We start from the raw sequence: 16,817 nt of genomic DNA, 5'->3' as shown, positions 1-16,817 counted from the left end.
AGGCCAGCCAGGCCATCAGATTTATTGGGGGCCAGCCTCACCTTGTTCCTTCACCGGATTTCTCGACAGCCGGCTGGACACAAGAGAGGGATTTACGATGCGAGCTCCTCAGCAGCCTCACCATATGGTTCACCTGGAGAGCCCGTTGTTTCAGGGCCTTTGAGGGGAGACTGGAGCCACCAGCAGAGACTGTTCGGGCTACCTCGCAAGAGTTGATTCACACCCTGCGAGGCCAGTATGACCGCATCCGGGGCGATTCGGATCGAGCGATCTTGCGACGCCAGGCCTTCCACACCACCTGGCATAGCGGCCCTTTCTATACTCTACACGCGGGTTGGCACTACAAGCCACCTGTTTGGATTTTCCCCCCTCCTATTGCATGATATAGCCTCTCAGTTATTTGTACTTCTCTGCACCTAGGGAGAGTCTCCCTAGCTGCCTTCATTGGATCTCTGCTTTGCCTTCTTATGAGCAGGAGAGGGTTTGTAGCCCATTGGGCTTTTTTCTTTTTATAACTAATGAAAGGATCTTTTCATGGGGAAGAAAAAAACTTCACAATGTAACTTAACAATTGGTGACGCCCCACCCCTGCCTGCGCGACCTGCACACCAGCGCCCCCCCCCCCCCCCCCCCGCCATTACGCTTGCTCTTGCCCCCCCCCCCCGCCTGCTGTAGTTCCTGCGCCCCTCCCCCTTGTTGCTCTGCCCGCCGCCCGTCTCTCCTCCCCCCCTTCGCCTGCTTCGCTGCTGCGCCCCATCCCTCGCTGCTGCGCTCCCTCCTCGCCTTCTCGCCCCCTCCCTCCTCGCCTCCTCGTCTTCTCGCCCCATCCCCTGCTTCGCGCCCATCTCTCCTCTGCTTCGCCCTGACCCCCCTCCGCCAGCATTCTCCTCCCCGCCTCTTTCGCGCAGCTATCTCCTCCCCGCCTCATTCGCGCAGCCATCTCCTCCCCGCCTCATTCGCGCAGCTGCCCCCCCCCCCCCCTTTTTTTTTTAATAACCCCCCCCTCCCTCTCGTGCTGTTTTCCGCCCCCCAGGGGGTTTTGCTTTTCTTTTTTCCTCCGGTCTTCCGCCTCTCTGTGTGCAGCCCGTTTCTTGCAGGATTTCCGCTTTCGCCTCGCCTACGCCTGAGCTTCAGACTCTGATGGAGACTCCTCCCGCCTCGCCTCAGAGGGACTCATCCGCAGCCCCCTCGCCCGCCCCCGAGGACACCCCCATCAGGCTTTCTCTTTCGCCGGAAGAGGAAGCGAGCCTCACCGCAGAGGTGGAACGCCTTCAGGCCCATTCCACCATCTGCCGTATAGTCGGCACTCGCCCCAGCAGAGGGGAGATCCGGGATCTTCTCCAAGCCCGCCTTCTTGCAGATGTGGGCAAGATCCTGGACGTACAGCTTCTGGGCCGGGGACATTATCAGATCGAGTTCGAGACCGCCCAGAGTGTGGCCAAGGTCCTTGCCATGAGTCCCCTTGACATCAGGGGTGCTCGGGCTTTCTTCAGACCTTGGCAGCATGGCTTTGATCCAGCAGCGACTGAGCAGGGAGAGCGCCTTTTTCATGTTACAGTTTGCTTCCCTGGACTCCGCCGGGAGTATCTTCCGCTTCTCTCTCGGCTAGGAGCATTGGTGGGCTCGGTACTCGAGACTGGTCCCACAGCAGCTTCAGTGGTGGCCAGAGCAGCTGGGCTACCTCCGTCAGAGTTTTGGTGTCTGACATCTCCTCCCTTCCTAAGGTCATTCAGCTACCTAGGATAGGGGGGGGATGGATTGATCAGAGAGTGGAGTTCTCGGGGCTCCCGAACCAGTGCTTCATATGCAGGCAGGTCGGCCATCTGGCCAAGGCCTGCCCTCGCAGGAGACCTCGACCCTCACCACAGCAGCAGGCCCCTGATGGCCCGGCCACAGATGCGGCACGGCAGGTTGCCTCCGAGACACCTGCCCAGGCCACAGAGACCTCGGAGTGGCAGCCTGGACAGGGGCGCCGCCGAGGGAGACAGTCACAGCAGCACGCACAGAGACCGCTGCAGCAGTAGCCACAGTCTCAGCCTCACTGGGTTCCCGTGAGGAACAACTTTGCTCCCCTCCAGGAGGGGACCCCTGGAGCGACTGAGGACCAGGAGATGCCAGCACCCCCTCCTTCACCCCCCCCACCCCCACCCCCATCCCCTCCCACTGCCTCGCTTCCACCTTCGCCTCCGCCCGCTCCGGTCTCGGCAGCGGCTCCCTCTCCGCCCCCCTCGCCCCCCCTCCTCCTCCCCCACCCGCCTCGCCTTCCCGGGAGACCCTGGCAGTCCCCTGGCGCTCGCCCGCAGTCCGGAGGGCGCTGAGCACCGACCTCGCTCGAGCACCACAGAGGAGACCCACCATGCCGATCCGGGCTTCACGGATATCATCTATCCGCAGTCGGCTGAGTCGCCTCGGTGTTAGACAGCGATCGGAGGCTTTCGGTTACGCCTTCACTCGGCTTTTTGGAGCAGAGGGCCCCCATGAGCCAGCTCCCATCCGAGTTCATGTAGTGATACCTCCGGCCCGCGAGGAGGAGGCACTTGATTCAGCAGTGGCCTTCTCATTCCCTCTCTGTGGCCCTTGCGACCGGGAGTGGACTCTAGAGCTCGCTATTAGCACTTTGAAGACTCAGGCAGTTGAGTTTTCTCATCATGTGAGCGACCTGGAGGTGACAGATGTGATAGGCCGGCTCTGGGAGTTGGCTCATTTTTTCTTGGATCCCGGGAGTGTGGATGCCTCAGGGATTCGTCATTTGGTCGTGCGTATAGTTGCAGACTTAGCACGCGACCCTGGATATGTATGTATACACGAGGTTGCTCTGTCAGAGCGAGAGGCAGTAGCCATGGGCCACAACCACTGGCGCCTGATCCGGGATTCTTGCAGTACACCGGGTGGGCAGATTCGCAGCCGCTCGGATGGGGACTACTCTCCATCCAAGCCGCTTGCGAAGGCCCGCCGCACGGCTAAGACAGCATCTACCTCAGCAGGTCATCCATGAGGATCATCTCATGGAATGTACAGGGCCTGGGCGGAGCACATTTTATACGCTATCGAGGTTGCTTGAGGCAGGAGCTTCAGAGATGCCTGGTTGGTGGCAGCATTGATATTTTGATGATGCAGGAGCACCACTTGGGTGAGAGCAGGATCCGGAGATATGGTTCGGTGATGCCTTGTAGATGGGATACCTTTTGGTCTGCAGGGTTTGGTCCTTTGGGTGGACAGGGAGGAGTTTGCATGGTCATTGCAGATGTATGGCGGCAGGCCATTGTGGATTGAGGGATCATTGTGCCTGGTAGAGCACAGTATGTCATTCTGAGGATGCATGATGAGCTATTGGGCGTGCTCAACGTCTATGCGCCTAATCATGCTAGTGCCAGAGCAGAGTTCTGGACCCAGGTTACGGATGCATTGCCAGAGGCCGCACGGGGGAGACTTCAACATGCTTGAGGACCCGGCCGATAGGGTGGGAGGCAGTCATGTTACAGTGCACGGCACGGAGCTTGCAGCTTGGGACTCGTTTTGCATGACACTGAGGATCACTGATGCATGGCAGCATGGGGCCTTCTCCCCGTTCTCAGGACAGTCTTAGTTTCTCTCGGTCGGATCGCCAGCAGGGAGGGACTAATCTATCACGGATTGATCGCTTTTATGTGGGCGACTGGTTAGGGGAGCGAGGGGGCTCCGTCGGCATTCTCGCTGGCACCTCATTTTCAGATCATGCGCCAGTTATCCTGACATGGGAGGAGAGGACTCGGAAGCCCAGCTTGCAGTTGAGGATCCCAGAGAGGGTACTTACAGATCCCAGTCTCGCTGAGGACATTGAGAGGATCTGGCATGATAGTCAGGATGCAGCAAGCCAGTGTGCCCAGGGACTCATCGAGCTTAGCTCTTTTCTGCACGCTGCAGCTTTGACACGGCTGGGAGAGATTCGCGAGAGGGAGCATCGGCTGAGACGCAGCCTTGCCTCGTTATAGCGCCTCCAGGAGCAGCAGCCGGCTTGTGAGTGGTTGGCGTCCCAGCTGAGCCAGGCACGCGAGGAGGTTAGAGAGACAGAGGAGCAGAGACATGAGTTTTACTATCATCGTCAGGCCTCTCAGTGGACGCAGCTTGGTGATAGAGTGACTGGTGAGTTTTTTGAGATCACTGGACCCCGCCATGCTCGGGCAGGAGTCCGCCAGCTTGGTAGACCGGATGGTTCGGTAGCTACTGAGCCCGGGGAGATCAGAGCCATTGCCACTGCATTTTATAGAGACCTGCTTTCAGCGGAGCCAGCCACTGAGGGCAGAGATGCTTGCAGACAGACTGTGTGGGCCCACGTGCAGAGGAGGGTCATAGATCCTATGCGTTCAGTTCTTGGTGCGCCTCTTTCAGAGATTGAGCTTGCCGAGGCCTTGAGGGTCCTGCCGCGACATAGTTGCCCAGGGGAGGACGGACTGACGCCGGCCTTTTTTATGCGCTATTGGGACCTTTTGGGGCCAGGCCTCCGCAGGGGCTTTCAGCATGTTTTGGACACTGGGGTGATGCCGCAGAGCTTTTCAAAGGGCTTGATTTATCTTATCCCCAAGGGGGAGGAAGTATCAGATGATATTCGGCATTGGAGGCCTATTACGATCCTCAATACTGTCTACAAGGTCTTAGCAAAGGCCTTGAGTTTGAGGATCCAGCCCTTCCTGGGGGAGTTGATTCATGCTACTCAGACCGGATTTGTCAAGGAGCGCAGTATCCTTGACAACATCTTTACTTTCTGGGAGGCGACGGCCAGAGCTAGATTTCTTGGCGAGGACTTGGTCGTGATGCTTCTCGATTTTGAGAAGGCATACGATAGAGTTGATTGGGGTTTCTTAGAGGGCACTATGCTTCGCCTGGCTTTGAGCCAGGATGGATCAGAGGGGTGGCGGCTCTGTATTCCACAGCTCGCAGCCAGGTGTTGATTGCAGGAGGACGGGGGCCGAGTTTTGAGCTGACCAGATCAGTCCGTCAGGGGTGTCCCCTCGCCCCTTTTCTTTTTCTCTTCTTTGCGGAGGCTATGAGCATGTATTTGACGGCAGAGGAGGTTGGTTTGAGAGGACTTCAGCTCCGAGTCCGGGGGGAGGACTTGCTTGATGCTGAGTTTGCAGACGACACGGGCTTATTTTTGCATGGCCAAGAGGCCAATCTCCTTCGGGCAGAGCAGTCGCTCCAGGTTTTTAGTGCAGCTTCGGGAGCATTGATCAATTGGCGCAAGACAGTGGCCTTTTGGATCAGTAGTGCTCCCACTCCGGCATGGAGCCCGGACCCCGGTTTTAGATGGATTCCTCCAGGCACAGCAGTGCGGTATTTGGGATGCCAGATTGGCCTAGATTTGTCACCTGAGCAGCAGATTGCCCCGCTTCTTCTGAGCATTCGGAAGAAGCTTTTGTATTAGGGTACAGCTCGACTATCCTTGGCTAGGAGAGTGGTGGTGGCAAATCAGGTGCTGTTAGCGACCATGTGGTACATTACGTCTTGCTGGATCTTCTCGAGCTCTTGCATCAGCCAGGTACAGAGGCTGATCAGGAACTTTCTGTGGTCTGGGCGGGACGGTCAGCCAGCTCGGGCAAAGGTTGCATGGGCAGTTATTACACTTCCGCTGGCTCAGGGAGGTTTGGGCATTATAGATCCAGTCGATCAGAGTAGAGCCTTACTGGGGAAGCTTATTGTTCGGGGGCTGCTTCCAGGCGCAGAGCCTTGGAAAGAGCTCCTCTTGCAACGGCTGCAGGCTCGGGCGCCCCCAGCAGGGGGCACTTGGGCACCAGAGATTCGCTGGATCTTCATTGAGATGAGGAGGACAGGCCTTAGTAGAGGATGGGAGGACAGATTTGCTTTGAGTATCCTGAGAGCTTGGGAGCTGCTGAGACCGGGGCTCTCTCAGCGACCTCCTTCTTGTGTTGAGGAGCGGGCCAGACAGCCGCTCATCTGGAGCCCAGCGGTTCGCACAGAGCAGGGTCATATGCTGGGTTCTCGGCCTCGTTTAGCCTGGTGGCCTCTAGCGGCAGGCCCAGCTCGTAGTTTTGGAGACTGGCAGGCCTTCTGCAGTCTCCCAGAGGAGATCCAAGTGGAGAGGCTGAGTCACTTCAGAGGGGGGTTGATTATGAGAGATGATATTCAGGAGGCACTCACAGAGGAGTGGTTCACGCCTCTCGAGCCAGTGACCCCACGGTGGATGGGAGCCTTTACACAGTTGGAGATCCTGATTGCTGTCAGAGCTTGCACTGAGGATGGCAGTTGCCTCTACTATGAGATTCAGGATGAGGGCAGACTCCAGCGAGTGGAGGTGGAGTCGCCTTTGGTTGCAGAGTGCACCTTTCAAAGGATTAGGGTAGGGGCCGCCGCTTCTCGGAAGTGGCATATAGACCCCGATCCTGCTGATGTGCTCCCGGATTGGCGCATATGGGCATATGCAGCGCGCCCCTTGGCCCGGCTACAGTGGGACCCCGGGGAGTACGAGTGGCACGATCCTTATGCATCCCTCGAGGCCACAGAGATTACCTTTTTCCAGTATACTGTTCGGCCGGGGCGACATATTTTGACGACAAGGAGGACGGTCTCTCCAGCGGCAGCGGGGCGTTGGCGGCTACAGGGGCTCTCACAGGAGTTCCTGGAGGATTTTTGGGCTCGGCTCTGGGCTAGTCGACAAGCCCGCAGGATCTCGACTTTTCAGTGGCTGGTCGCCCACAGGGGCTCAGCAGTTGGCACTTGGCTTGTTTACAGCGGTCTTCCGGCGGCCTGCGTCGATGCGGCCACCCTATGGAGACACAGAGACACTGCCTTTGGGATTGCCCTCAGGCGCAGCAGATCTGGCTGCGGATGCTGCGTATTCTAGCTCCCCTCTCTCCAGAGGGTATGTTTACGTGGGGTGCCGCTGCTTGGTCGACTTCGTCAGGGCCTGCTATGGGCTATGAGACGGAGCAGGGCAGTCAGGCCATCAGATTTATTAGGGGCCAGCCTCGCCTGGTTCTGGCACCGGATTTCTCGTCCGCCAGCTGGACACAGGAGCGGGATTTACGATGGGAGCTCCTTAGCAGCCTCACCATCTCGTTCACCTGGAGGGCTCGGTGCTTTACGGCCTTTGAGGGGAGATTGGAGCCACCAGCAGAGACTGTACGGGGGATTTGGCAGGAGTTGATCCACACCCTGCGAGGACAGTACGACCGCATCCGGGGAGACTCGGATGAGGCGATCTTGCGGCGCCAGGCCTTTCACACCACTTGGCGTTGTGGCCCCTTCTACACCTTACACACGGGATCCCCCCGTTGGCACTACAGGCCACCTGTTTGGCTCTTTCCCCCCCCCCCCCCCCCCTATTGTATGATTTAGCCTCTCATTCCTTTGTACTGATGCTTGTATTTTGCAGCACCTAGGGAGAGTCTCCCGGGCTGCCTTGCTGTATTCTCTCCTGCTCTGTTTCTCTTATGAGCAGGAGAGATCTGTTGTAGCCCTACGGGCGTTTTTTATTATATAACTAATGAAAGGATCTTTTCTCGGAAAAAAAAAAAAAAACTTAACAATTGGCATCAGAGCTAGGATTAGCCATGCTAAGGTATTTCTGGTTTTAGAGTTTCAGCCTGGGCAGCCTATGAGCTGCCCGTGAGCACCCACCACTTGCCACTCAACAACGTCTCCAAACTGTAGCTCAACGCCCAACTACACGACATTGCTACCGCCACTGCCATCGCCGCTTGCTCTCTACCTGCCGCCTCTTCGCCTGCACCTCGTTGCCACCACCCATCAGTCTGGAGTCACCTCGCCCAGCCCTGCACCTCTATCTGTGCCACCTGCACATTTGCCATTTGCCACTGTATGCACGCTTCCACCGCCCTACACATCTTGGCTGCCTATGCATCGCACATCAGCACAAGGCAGGATACTCGACCATTAGCCTGCCTAGGTCTAGTGCAAAGAGGAGAGAAATGACAACATGTAGTAAAGTCTACATTTGCGGTCACAACGGGCACCATCTTCTGTGGGTCGTGAATTGGGGCACAATTGGCCAAATTGAAGCCTGTGCAGTATAAAAACTCGCGGATCTCTCCTAAATATGGGGAAAAAAAAAACAAGTTAAAGCTCATGAAGTCACAAAAATTTGGGGTTTTCTCTAAAATTGGTCTTCTACATCAAATTGGAGCCACACCAGCAGCACTAGCATGAAAGAGTCGCCGAAAGAGGTTAATCTTCACCGACATGTGAAAGGAAATTTATTTACTTCCAAAATTTCTTTTTTCCCTATTTTTTTGTGGGACAAGGATTCTCTACCAAGGTTGTCTCCCAAAATGAGATTTTATAATCCAATGTGTCATATTTTTGTGTGTTTTTTTCTCTATGTGAGCCTTGATCATATAAAAGATTCCATTTCGATATTGTACTCACCTCTTGCATGAGTGCAAGCTACTAAGGATGGGGGGAATTATCGCTACAGAGAGGTCTTGGTTTTGCAACTGCGGTGGAGCTCCTTGGTCATGCCTTGTTGACCTAAGGTCCAGGCATTGGCACCAGTTCGGAGGCCATCAATGAGAGAGAGAAGGGGGGGGGGGGGGGGGGGGGGGGGGGGGGGGGGGCTATATTGGGATTTAGAGCTTTCTGTGTGTGAACCACCCCTTCGTATGTGTAAGTGTGCCTATGTGTGTGAACAGCCTGTAGAGGCTAGATATTATGTGTGTGTAAGTAGTAAGCAATGATGTCAGCACATGTACCATTTGTCACTATTACAGTGTGTGTGATTGAGTCATGAGATAAGGCTCTAAGCCTATAAAAGCATTGTACTTAGTGAAGGATTAACAACATCCTTAATCTAATTGTCACGTGCACACCAATCAGGTATACAGTGACATGGCATCATTAGCATCACAGATTCATCAGGTATTTTTACCAGCATTTATCAGGCATTTTTTATGCATTTTTGGGGCAGCCGACTACCATTTTATGGTATTATAGTATTTTATGGGAGTTATGCATCTGGCCGACTACAGCATCTGGCCGACCAGCATCCTTTCACCCATATAAATAGCAGAGCCTCTCCATTCCGCACATCATCCATTCAGTCATCAGGGGATCATCAGAGTGAAGCGCATCCTTCATCTGGATCAGCAGCGTTTCAGCATATTCCCATCAGCAGATAAGTTAACGCATCATTCTCAGCAGCATCTTCAGTTAACGCATCATCTCAGCAGCATCATCAGTAAACGCATCTACATCAGCATTCGTCCTCAGCAAACGCATCATCATCAGCCCATCAGATCTGCGTTTCATCCTCAGGACACCATTCAGCATCATAATCAGCAGTTCAGCCCGCATATTCAGCATATAGGCAGCATATTCAGTCTTACAGATCCATTTGGATCTTCATTGTAACATCATTCATTCATTTAATATAGCTGCATTGCATTGACACATACTTGTCTATCTGTTTGTCTCTTAAACATCATTAAGTGCAGTTAAGTGTAGACTAAGGTTGTGATTACTACTACCATCATCCCCCCCATGTCACATTGGTATCAGAGCGTTACAGGGTAACCAGCCTTAGAGCATGTTCATTCCATCAGTCATTCAGTCAGTCATCAGTTTTATCGCTTCCGCACAGTTAAACCCAGTTCTGAAAATTTTGCAAGCCACCCTTAGGGATTTTCCCTTAGGTCTACATTAGTAACCCATTCATCTGCATTCTTGCACAGCATATAGGGTTGCACATGGTTTGCATAGCAGTCATCTTAGCAGTCAGTCCTGCATACATGTTACCCATGAACTCTCACGGAAGAATGACATCCATCATCAAAGGAGCACATAAGTTTTGGCTTCAACTGGCAGCAGGGGGTTTCTCTTCCACAGAAGACGGGAGTTTGCTCCAACATTCGCCTCAGGAGGTTCAGAGCTTCAGGTACGACGGAGATGGTAGGTGAAAGGTTTCCAGGAACAGGTCAGGGGTGACTCAGGTATTTGCCATTCAGATCCCGTAGTACATAGCATCTTGGCTCAAGGATTTCACTCCTGCAGACGGCCTCAGTCCCAGCAGAAGACAGAAGGGGGCAGTGGTTCGGAGGAGAAGGATCGCAGAAGAGTCGAAGGTTGCCAGGTATCACCCAGCAACAGTTTAGCAGCGGGGAATGTCACGTGCACACCAGTCAGGTATACAGTGACATGGCATCATTATGGCATCATTAGCATCACAGATTCATCAGGTATTTTTACCAACATTTATCAGGCATTTTTATGCATTTTTGGGCAGCCGACTACCATTTTATGGTATTATAGTATTTTATGGGAGTTATGCATCTGGCCGACTACAGCATCTGGCCGACCAGCATCCTTTCACCCATATAAATAGCAGAGCCTCTCCATTCAGCACATCATCCATTCAGTCACCAGGGGATCATCAGAGTGAAGCGCATCCTTCATTTGGATCAGCAGCGTTTCAGCATATTCCCATCAGCAGATAAGTTAACGCATCATTCTCAGCAGCATCTTCAGTTAACGCATCATCTCTGCAGCATCATCAGTAAACGCATCTACATCAGCATTCGTCCTCAGCAAACGCATCATCATCAGCCCATCAGATCTGCGTTTCATCTTCAGGACAGCATTCAGCATCATAATCAGCAGTTCAGCCCGCATATTTAGCATATAGGCAGCATATTCAGTCTTACAGATCCATTTGGATCTTCATTGTAACATCATTCATTCATTTAATATAGCTGCATTGCATTGACACATACTTGTCTATCTGTTTGTCTCTTAAACATCATTAAGTGCAGTTAAGTGTAGACTAAGGTTGTGATTACGACGGTCAGAACCCCTCACATGTCACACTAATCATTATTGAGTCATGCAACAATCTGAGCATTGTCTCTCTCTTGAGCTTCGTCATCTTTCTATCACTACCTTTGCATATACTCGCATCATGATAATTTTTCATCCACCTTAGCTTCAAAAACACCTTGGCTCCATTAAGCCTCTCTAAGATATAATCATTCCAAGACAGCAGAAACTTGCTCTTAACTGTTAGCTTATTTAGAGCACAATAATCCACACAAACTCTACACGATCCATCCTTTTTCTTGACTGTTAGCTTGTTCAAAGCACGATAATCCACCCTTTTTCTCAACAAAAAGAAATCGGTGCTACAAAAGGAGACACTTGAATGTATAAAACTTGCTTGCAACAATTCTTGGAGTTGGCGGTCCAACTCCAATTCCATACCCTTGCTCAAGTGAAATGGTGCTTCCAAGCCGGGGAGGAGATCTATATTGTGATCCTCGAGTCTAGACAGGGGGGCTTGGGAGGGAGACTGTCCCAAAGGAAAATCTTCTGGAACCGGTCAGGTAGGACCCGGTACTACTTAGAAGCATTGAAAACTGTCTGGATGGTCTGAACATAGGTCACCAGACAATGTGCACCTTTACGCATTTCTCGTTTAGACTACATTTGGCTTATGAGCGGAACATTAGGTATCACTAGCTCACACTTGATGGATCACACGAGCCTTGGACAGATTTCGGAGAATCTGAAAAGTTTTCCGCTCCCAGGAAATATCTAGGTGGAACTTGTGAAACCAACAAATCCCTAGGATTATGTCTACTTTTACAAGAGGGACAACAATGAAATCCCGCATAACTCTACAGAAGTCAATGGGATGTTCCGTAATCATATCCTCCATACTGCAAATGTCAACCAAGACGACTCTCTTGCCACCTATGTAGCCAACGATCTTGAGCAACTCGTTGCGCTCATACTCTAGATCATGAGTGCCCTCCTACTTATCTTCGAGCTCCCGCCTTACAATGGCACCAATCGTGGAACTGAGAGCCGAAGAACTAGAGGCACCTGAGAGGTCTATGTGGGGGCGTGGTTCACCACTGAAGCTGTCGAGGCTGGGGTTGCGGTCTGGTCAGGGAGTTTCTTAGGGCATGCCTTAGAAGTATGCCCTATTGTATGACAATAGAAGCATCTTCCCTCCTTTTTATATTGGGTATGCTCATCTTGGCTAAGCTTACCTCCCGTCTCACCGGCCTAAGCTTTCTGGTCTAGAGTAAGTTTCGACACACTTGAGTTCTTGAAGCCAGAGGCTCCTGTGCTCTATCTTGGGGTAGACCTCAATTGGTTCTAGCACCTGCCACCTACAGTAACTACCTTGGGCAATGTGATTGGGAAGTCCACCGTTATACTTCATTACGGCAATTTACGCAAGCGGGAGTGCCTGTTCGGAGGTTAACGGTTCAAACACACACACACATCCTCTTGGATTTGCGTGTCTAAACGATAAAGGAACTGCCCTCTTGAGTCCTCCTCATATTTGCTCAACTGTAAATCCAAGTAAGTGACTTTGTTGGCAAACTTGAGAACTAGCTAGGCATTCTAGCACAATCCCCTCAACTCGTTGTCGAGCAACTCAAGATATTGAGCCAGTAAAAACCGCGTCTTAAGGTTGGTGACAAACTGGTCCCATACATAGGTGGAAACTCCGAAACGGGAATCGGCTTGGGCCCAATGAGTCCACCAAGAAATGGCCTCACCCTCAATGTAGCCACTAGCTAGTAGCTAACACTACTTCATCCACATCCAACTTACTACCCGCAGCAAAATAAGCTTCAAATTGATGAATCCAAGAATACAAAGCAGTGATGTTAAGTTTACCCCATTATACATACTGAAGTTCACATTCTTGTGAAGATGAGTTAAGGAAGTCACCGCCTGTACCGCCCTTGCGTCCAGAGCTGCAAGGAGCCACGCGCTTCTAGCCGGATGCACAGGCACCAGTCTAGATTTAGGAGACTGGCTTTGAAGAGTGCTATACATCAATAAGATCAAAGGTGCTGAAAGTCATTTATCAAAGTACAATCCTCATCTATGAGCTTCCCAATACAATGCCCGATACACCTCTACATAATTCTAGAGGTTTACACAAACGTACGGGACATGCATTGACTTCATGTGCAGGACATGCACACCTGATCATGACCCTCTACAGTGGATCCTTGGTTGACTCGTCGCGGACAGCGGACAAAGAGCAAGTTACCAAGTCTTGCACCTGTTGTACAAATATGTCCACATGGCATCCAAGTGCAGGATGAAAGCATAGTCACATGGGTCGGGGGACGTGAACGGGGAAGGGGAAGGGGAAGGGGATGGGGAACACTTGGAGGCAGGGAACGGGGACGGGGGGTGGGACGGTACACAAAAAATGCATCGATATGTCCATAATATGTTAAGTATTTATATTACATTTGAGTACTTTGAAAGAAAGCACACAAAATGACACAATTTATGATTCATATTACAAAAATAGTGTACTGCTAACTGTGTATACAAAACACAATACAACTGTCGAGAATCACGGCTGAAGCATAGTGCCTGCCATAGTCTACTATCTCTAGAATGAAGATACTAGAAAATAAACCATGTCTACATAAATATAGCTTGGGTAGAGGGCCCTTAAGGATGAGATGCACATGTGACATGCAAGGTTGAAGCCTACGGCGTTGCGCTAATCAATCAAAATCCATATTGAAGGAAACACTGGCCTCATTGTCATGAGCATCAATCTCTGTGACCTCAACCTGCTCATTCTCCTTCTCTTGTTGCTGCTCCCACTCCACAAAAAGATCAGCTTTTGCAATCACCCCCTTGCCCAACATACGCAAGCCGGCACTTACAAAAACCAAATCACAGACTTTTTCTACGCCAAGGCGGTTTCTCTTCTTTGATGCAATGTGACTATAGGAGCTCCACAGTTGCTCCAAACAAGAGGAGCTCACAGCCTGGCTGAAAATGCGAATAGCCAATTGCTGTAACTCTAGTCCATCTAATCCAAAATCCTCCCACCACAAAGCTGCCCCAACCCGAGTCCGATCCTCCTGTGCATCGGGGCAACCATACATGCCACGAAAAGATCTATACTCTACAAGGGAGTCTCTTATTTTGCGCCTTGCACTAGGCTTTGGCACCAATCTCTCTAAGATAATCCGCCAACCACTATTCACCTCTCGATCATTTTCTTGACCCTTGCCTTGAAACTCCGGGTCCAAAATGTATGCTACTGCATGCAAAGGAGAATGATATGCATTCCATCTTTTGACACAAAAATCCTGAACCATCTCATACTTGCTCTTGAGAGTGTCCTCATCCTCGTCATCATGATCAAATTGCTCTTGCTCTTTAATGAGCTCTTTCAATTGCTCAATCATCCTGTCCATGGCCTCATACACTTTCCCAATGCATGGCTTCATGCCATCCACAAGCCTCAACAAATGCATTATGGGCTGCACCATTGCATCAATGCGACGTACATGCTCCCAAAACTCAAGATCTTCAGCATCATCTTTGCATTTCCACCCTCCAGTAGTAGAGGCTAACGGAGATGTAGTGAACTCATCACTAATGAAAACCTGCCTCAATGCGGCTACTCAGCCGGCCCAACATTAGAAAGTTATATGCAAACCATGTCTCCAAGTACTTCACGAGCTACTTGCTTGATTTCTTATTAAACTCATGTAGTAAGAATTGATGATTCAACACAAAAGTGACCATGTGACTTACCCTCTCAATGATGGGCACAATCCAAGGCAACTTCCCTATATCCTTCAGCAAATTATTGAGGCAATGTGCCATGCAAAATGACACTATCACATGTGGATACATCCCTTCAACAATGGCACCTGCTGCCCTATTGGCGGCCTCGCCATCCACAACAAATCCCATGACAAGGTCACTACCAACAAACTCTATTGCCTCTGTCCACTCTGATGCAAGCACATCAACACTCTTCCAAGTCCTTGATGCATCATGCAATGAAATGAAATACATCTCTCCTCGAGAATAGGCCACTACCCCATGGATAGCCCTCTTTCGTGTATCGCTCCATCCATCAACGATGGGAGAGACTCCATTCTTTTTCCACATATGCATTGTGTTCTCTGTAGCTTGCTCTACAACACGCCTCTCTCTCTCAAGAAGAGTGGTACGCAAGGTCTCTGAGGATGGGGGAGTGTAAGATGGACCATACTCGCCAATCTTCCTCACCATAACCTTGAAGTACTCAATCTGGCAGCATGGAAGGCAATATGATCATGAAAAAATAAGCGAGCCACTGCCGTATCAACATCCTCCTTTCTCTTGGGATCCCATTTCTGATCAAGGGTGCTCTGTCGACGTGTAAGAACTGTGGATGGCATGCTAAAGGACGCATGTGGTGTGGACGATGTATGGCTAGCTGATGTTGATGCAAAAGCTCTAGAGCCTCTACTACATGCCTCCAATACAGGTGGCTTGACAAATGCTGCGGGGTCAACTGCCACAGGACGTCCCGCCCTCCTTGTTGTAAAGAGAGACGCTTGTGCTGCAGCCCGCTCTAAGAGCTCCGTCCTCTTCTCTTGGCTTACATTTGGGCAAAACTGCACCTCATGCCCAGACTCATGGAGAATGTGAGCTCTTACCTTGTTTGCCCCACTTGTTCGTGTGTATGGGCATAACTTGCAGCGCCATTGACGTAAACCTCCCCCAATTCCTGGTCTCTGGGCATTCACCTCTTCCCACCAAGACCAATTTAAACCCTTGCCCCCAACACGGGCTGCTGGTGCTCATGAGGAAGAGGCCATTATGATTGAACTTTGAGCTTTGAAGGCTGGCCGCTGATGGCACTGGGGCCTGGGGCCTGGGCAGCTTAGATGGAGACTGGAGTAGTGGGCCGTGGCAAGAACTTGTGCTGCAGCCTGCTGTGCACTCACTGCACGCTACAGAGCAGAGATGGAGGAGCAGAGACGGAGGAGAGGCTGAGAGCAAGTCTGCAAAGGTGACAGCAGAGACGGAGGAAAGCGCACAACAGCACAGACGGAGGAGAGCAGAGATGGAAGAGGAGAGACGGAGGAGAGCAAGTGCACAGGTGACAGGTCACAGCAGAGACGAAGTCTGGACTCTGGAGAGCACATAAAATGAGGCGATCAAGTTTTTTTCCCTTCCCGTCCCCAACCAGCCGTCCCACAAGTTTAAGGCGTCCCTTGACAGGGGACGGCCGTCCCCTGATGAGGGATGAGACATGGGACGTCCCCCCTGCAGAGGGACGCGTCCCCGTGTGAAAGGGAGGCCGGCACGGCGTTCCCCCGTCCCCAAGGCCTGGGACAGGCGTCCCCTGTTACTATGGATGGAAGTGACAAGATCCCCTTTTACCACAAAATATTTTTTTTATTGAAGTTAAAGAAAATTAAATTAGTGCTTTTGTATTATTTTACTGCCAAAAAACAATAGATCAACTCTTAATTGTCAAAAAACATCAGAACATGAGGGAGGGAATCAGGCCAACCTGGAGTTCCCTGATGGTGGGTTGAAAAGCCCGTAATGACTTCCCAAGTGTGCGAGCAACCTGGAAAGAATAATGCTCGTAGTGCTATATAAAGACCGTCTACTATGAAGAATTCTTAGCCATTCTCAATCTTATACCAAGACCATGCTGGTAAAATACAAGAATTCAAATGCTCAAACCTCTGCAAGCCCTCTAGGACCGAAGACTAGAAGTGCAACAACAGCTATTACAAGAGCTTCCGGTGCACCAACCCCAAAGAGGGAGGCCTGAACAACACCTCGAGTGTTGCTTTTTGAAAATGTTAACCAATCTGTGCTCAAAAATCAGAAATTCAGCATGATCTGAAAATCTTAATCTAGTAAAAACTTTCAATTGAAAGTAAGAGCAATGCAATAACATCAACTTAATCAAGAAAACTTTATTCTCTCTCTCTCTCTCTCTCTCTCTCTCTCTCTCTCTCTCTCCCCCCCATCGAATCCATATTGGCTGAGGGCATCCTTATTAGTTGATCATGGCT

General features: G+C 51.3%; 1 protein-coding gene across 1 annotated transcript in view; it reads right to left on the bottom strand.

Moving 5' to 3' along the window:
* The window catches only part of HCF106 (Bacterial sec-independent translocation protein mttA/Hcf106), an 86,807-nt gene that overhangs the window by 30,809 nt on the left and 39,181 nt on the right, over nucleotides 1–16,817 (bottom strand). Inside the window, exons 2-3 of the mRNA XM_086798621.1 lie at nucleotides 16,480–16,610; nucleotides 16,301–16,360 (exon numbers count right to left, since the gene is read on the bottom strand). Of these exons, the coding sequence (XP_086654747.1) occupies nucleotides 16,301–16,360; nucleotides 16,480–16,610 (191 nt within the window). The remainder of the gene's footprint in view (nucleotides 1–16,300; nucleotides 16,361–16,479; nucleotides 16,611–16,817) is intronic.

Source organism: Cibotium barometz, chromosome 5 (genome assembly GCF_041138505.1).
Source record: "Cibotium barometz isolate CiBa-2024 chromosome 5, ASM4113850v1, whole genome shotgun sequence".
Classification (NCBI taxonomy): Eukaryota; Viridiplantae; Streptophyta; class Polypodiopsida; order Cyatheales; family Cibotiaceae; genus Cibotium; species Cibotium barometz.
Note: the sequence above shows the minus strand (reverse complement) of the source record. Positions and strands in the feature narration are given on the sequence as shown.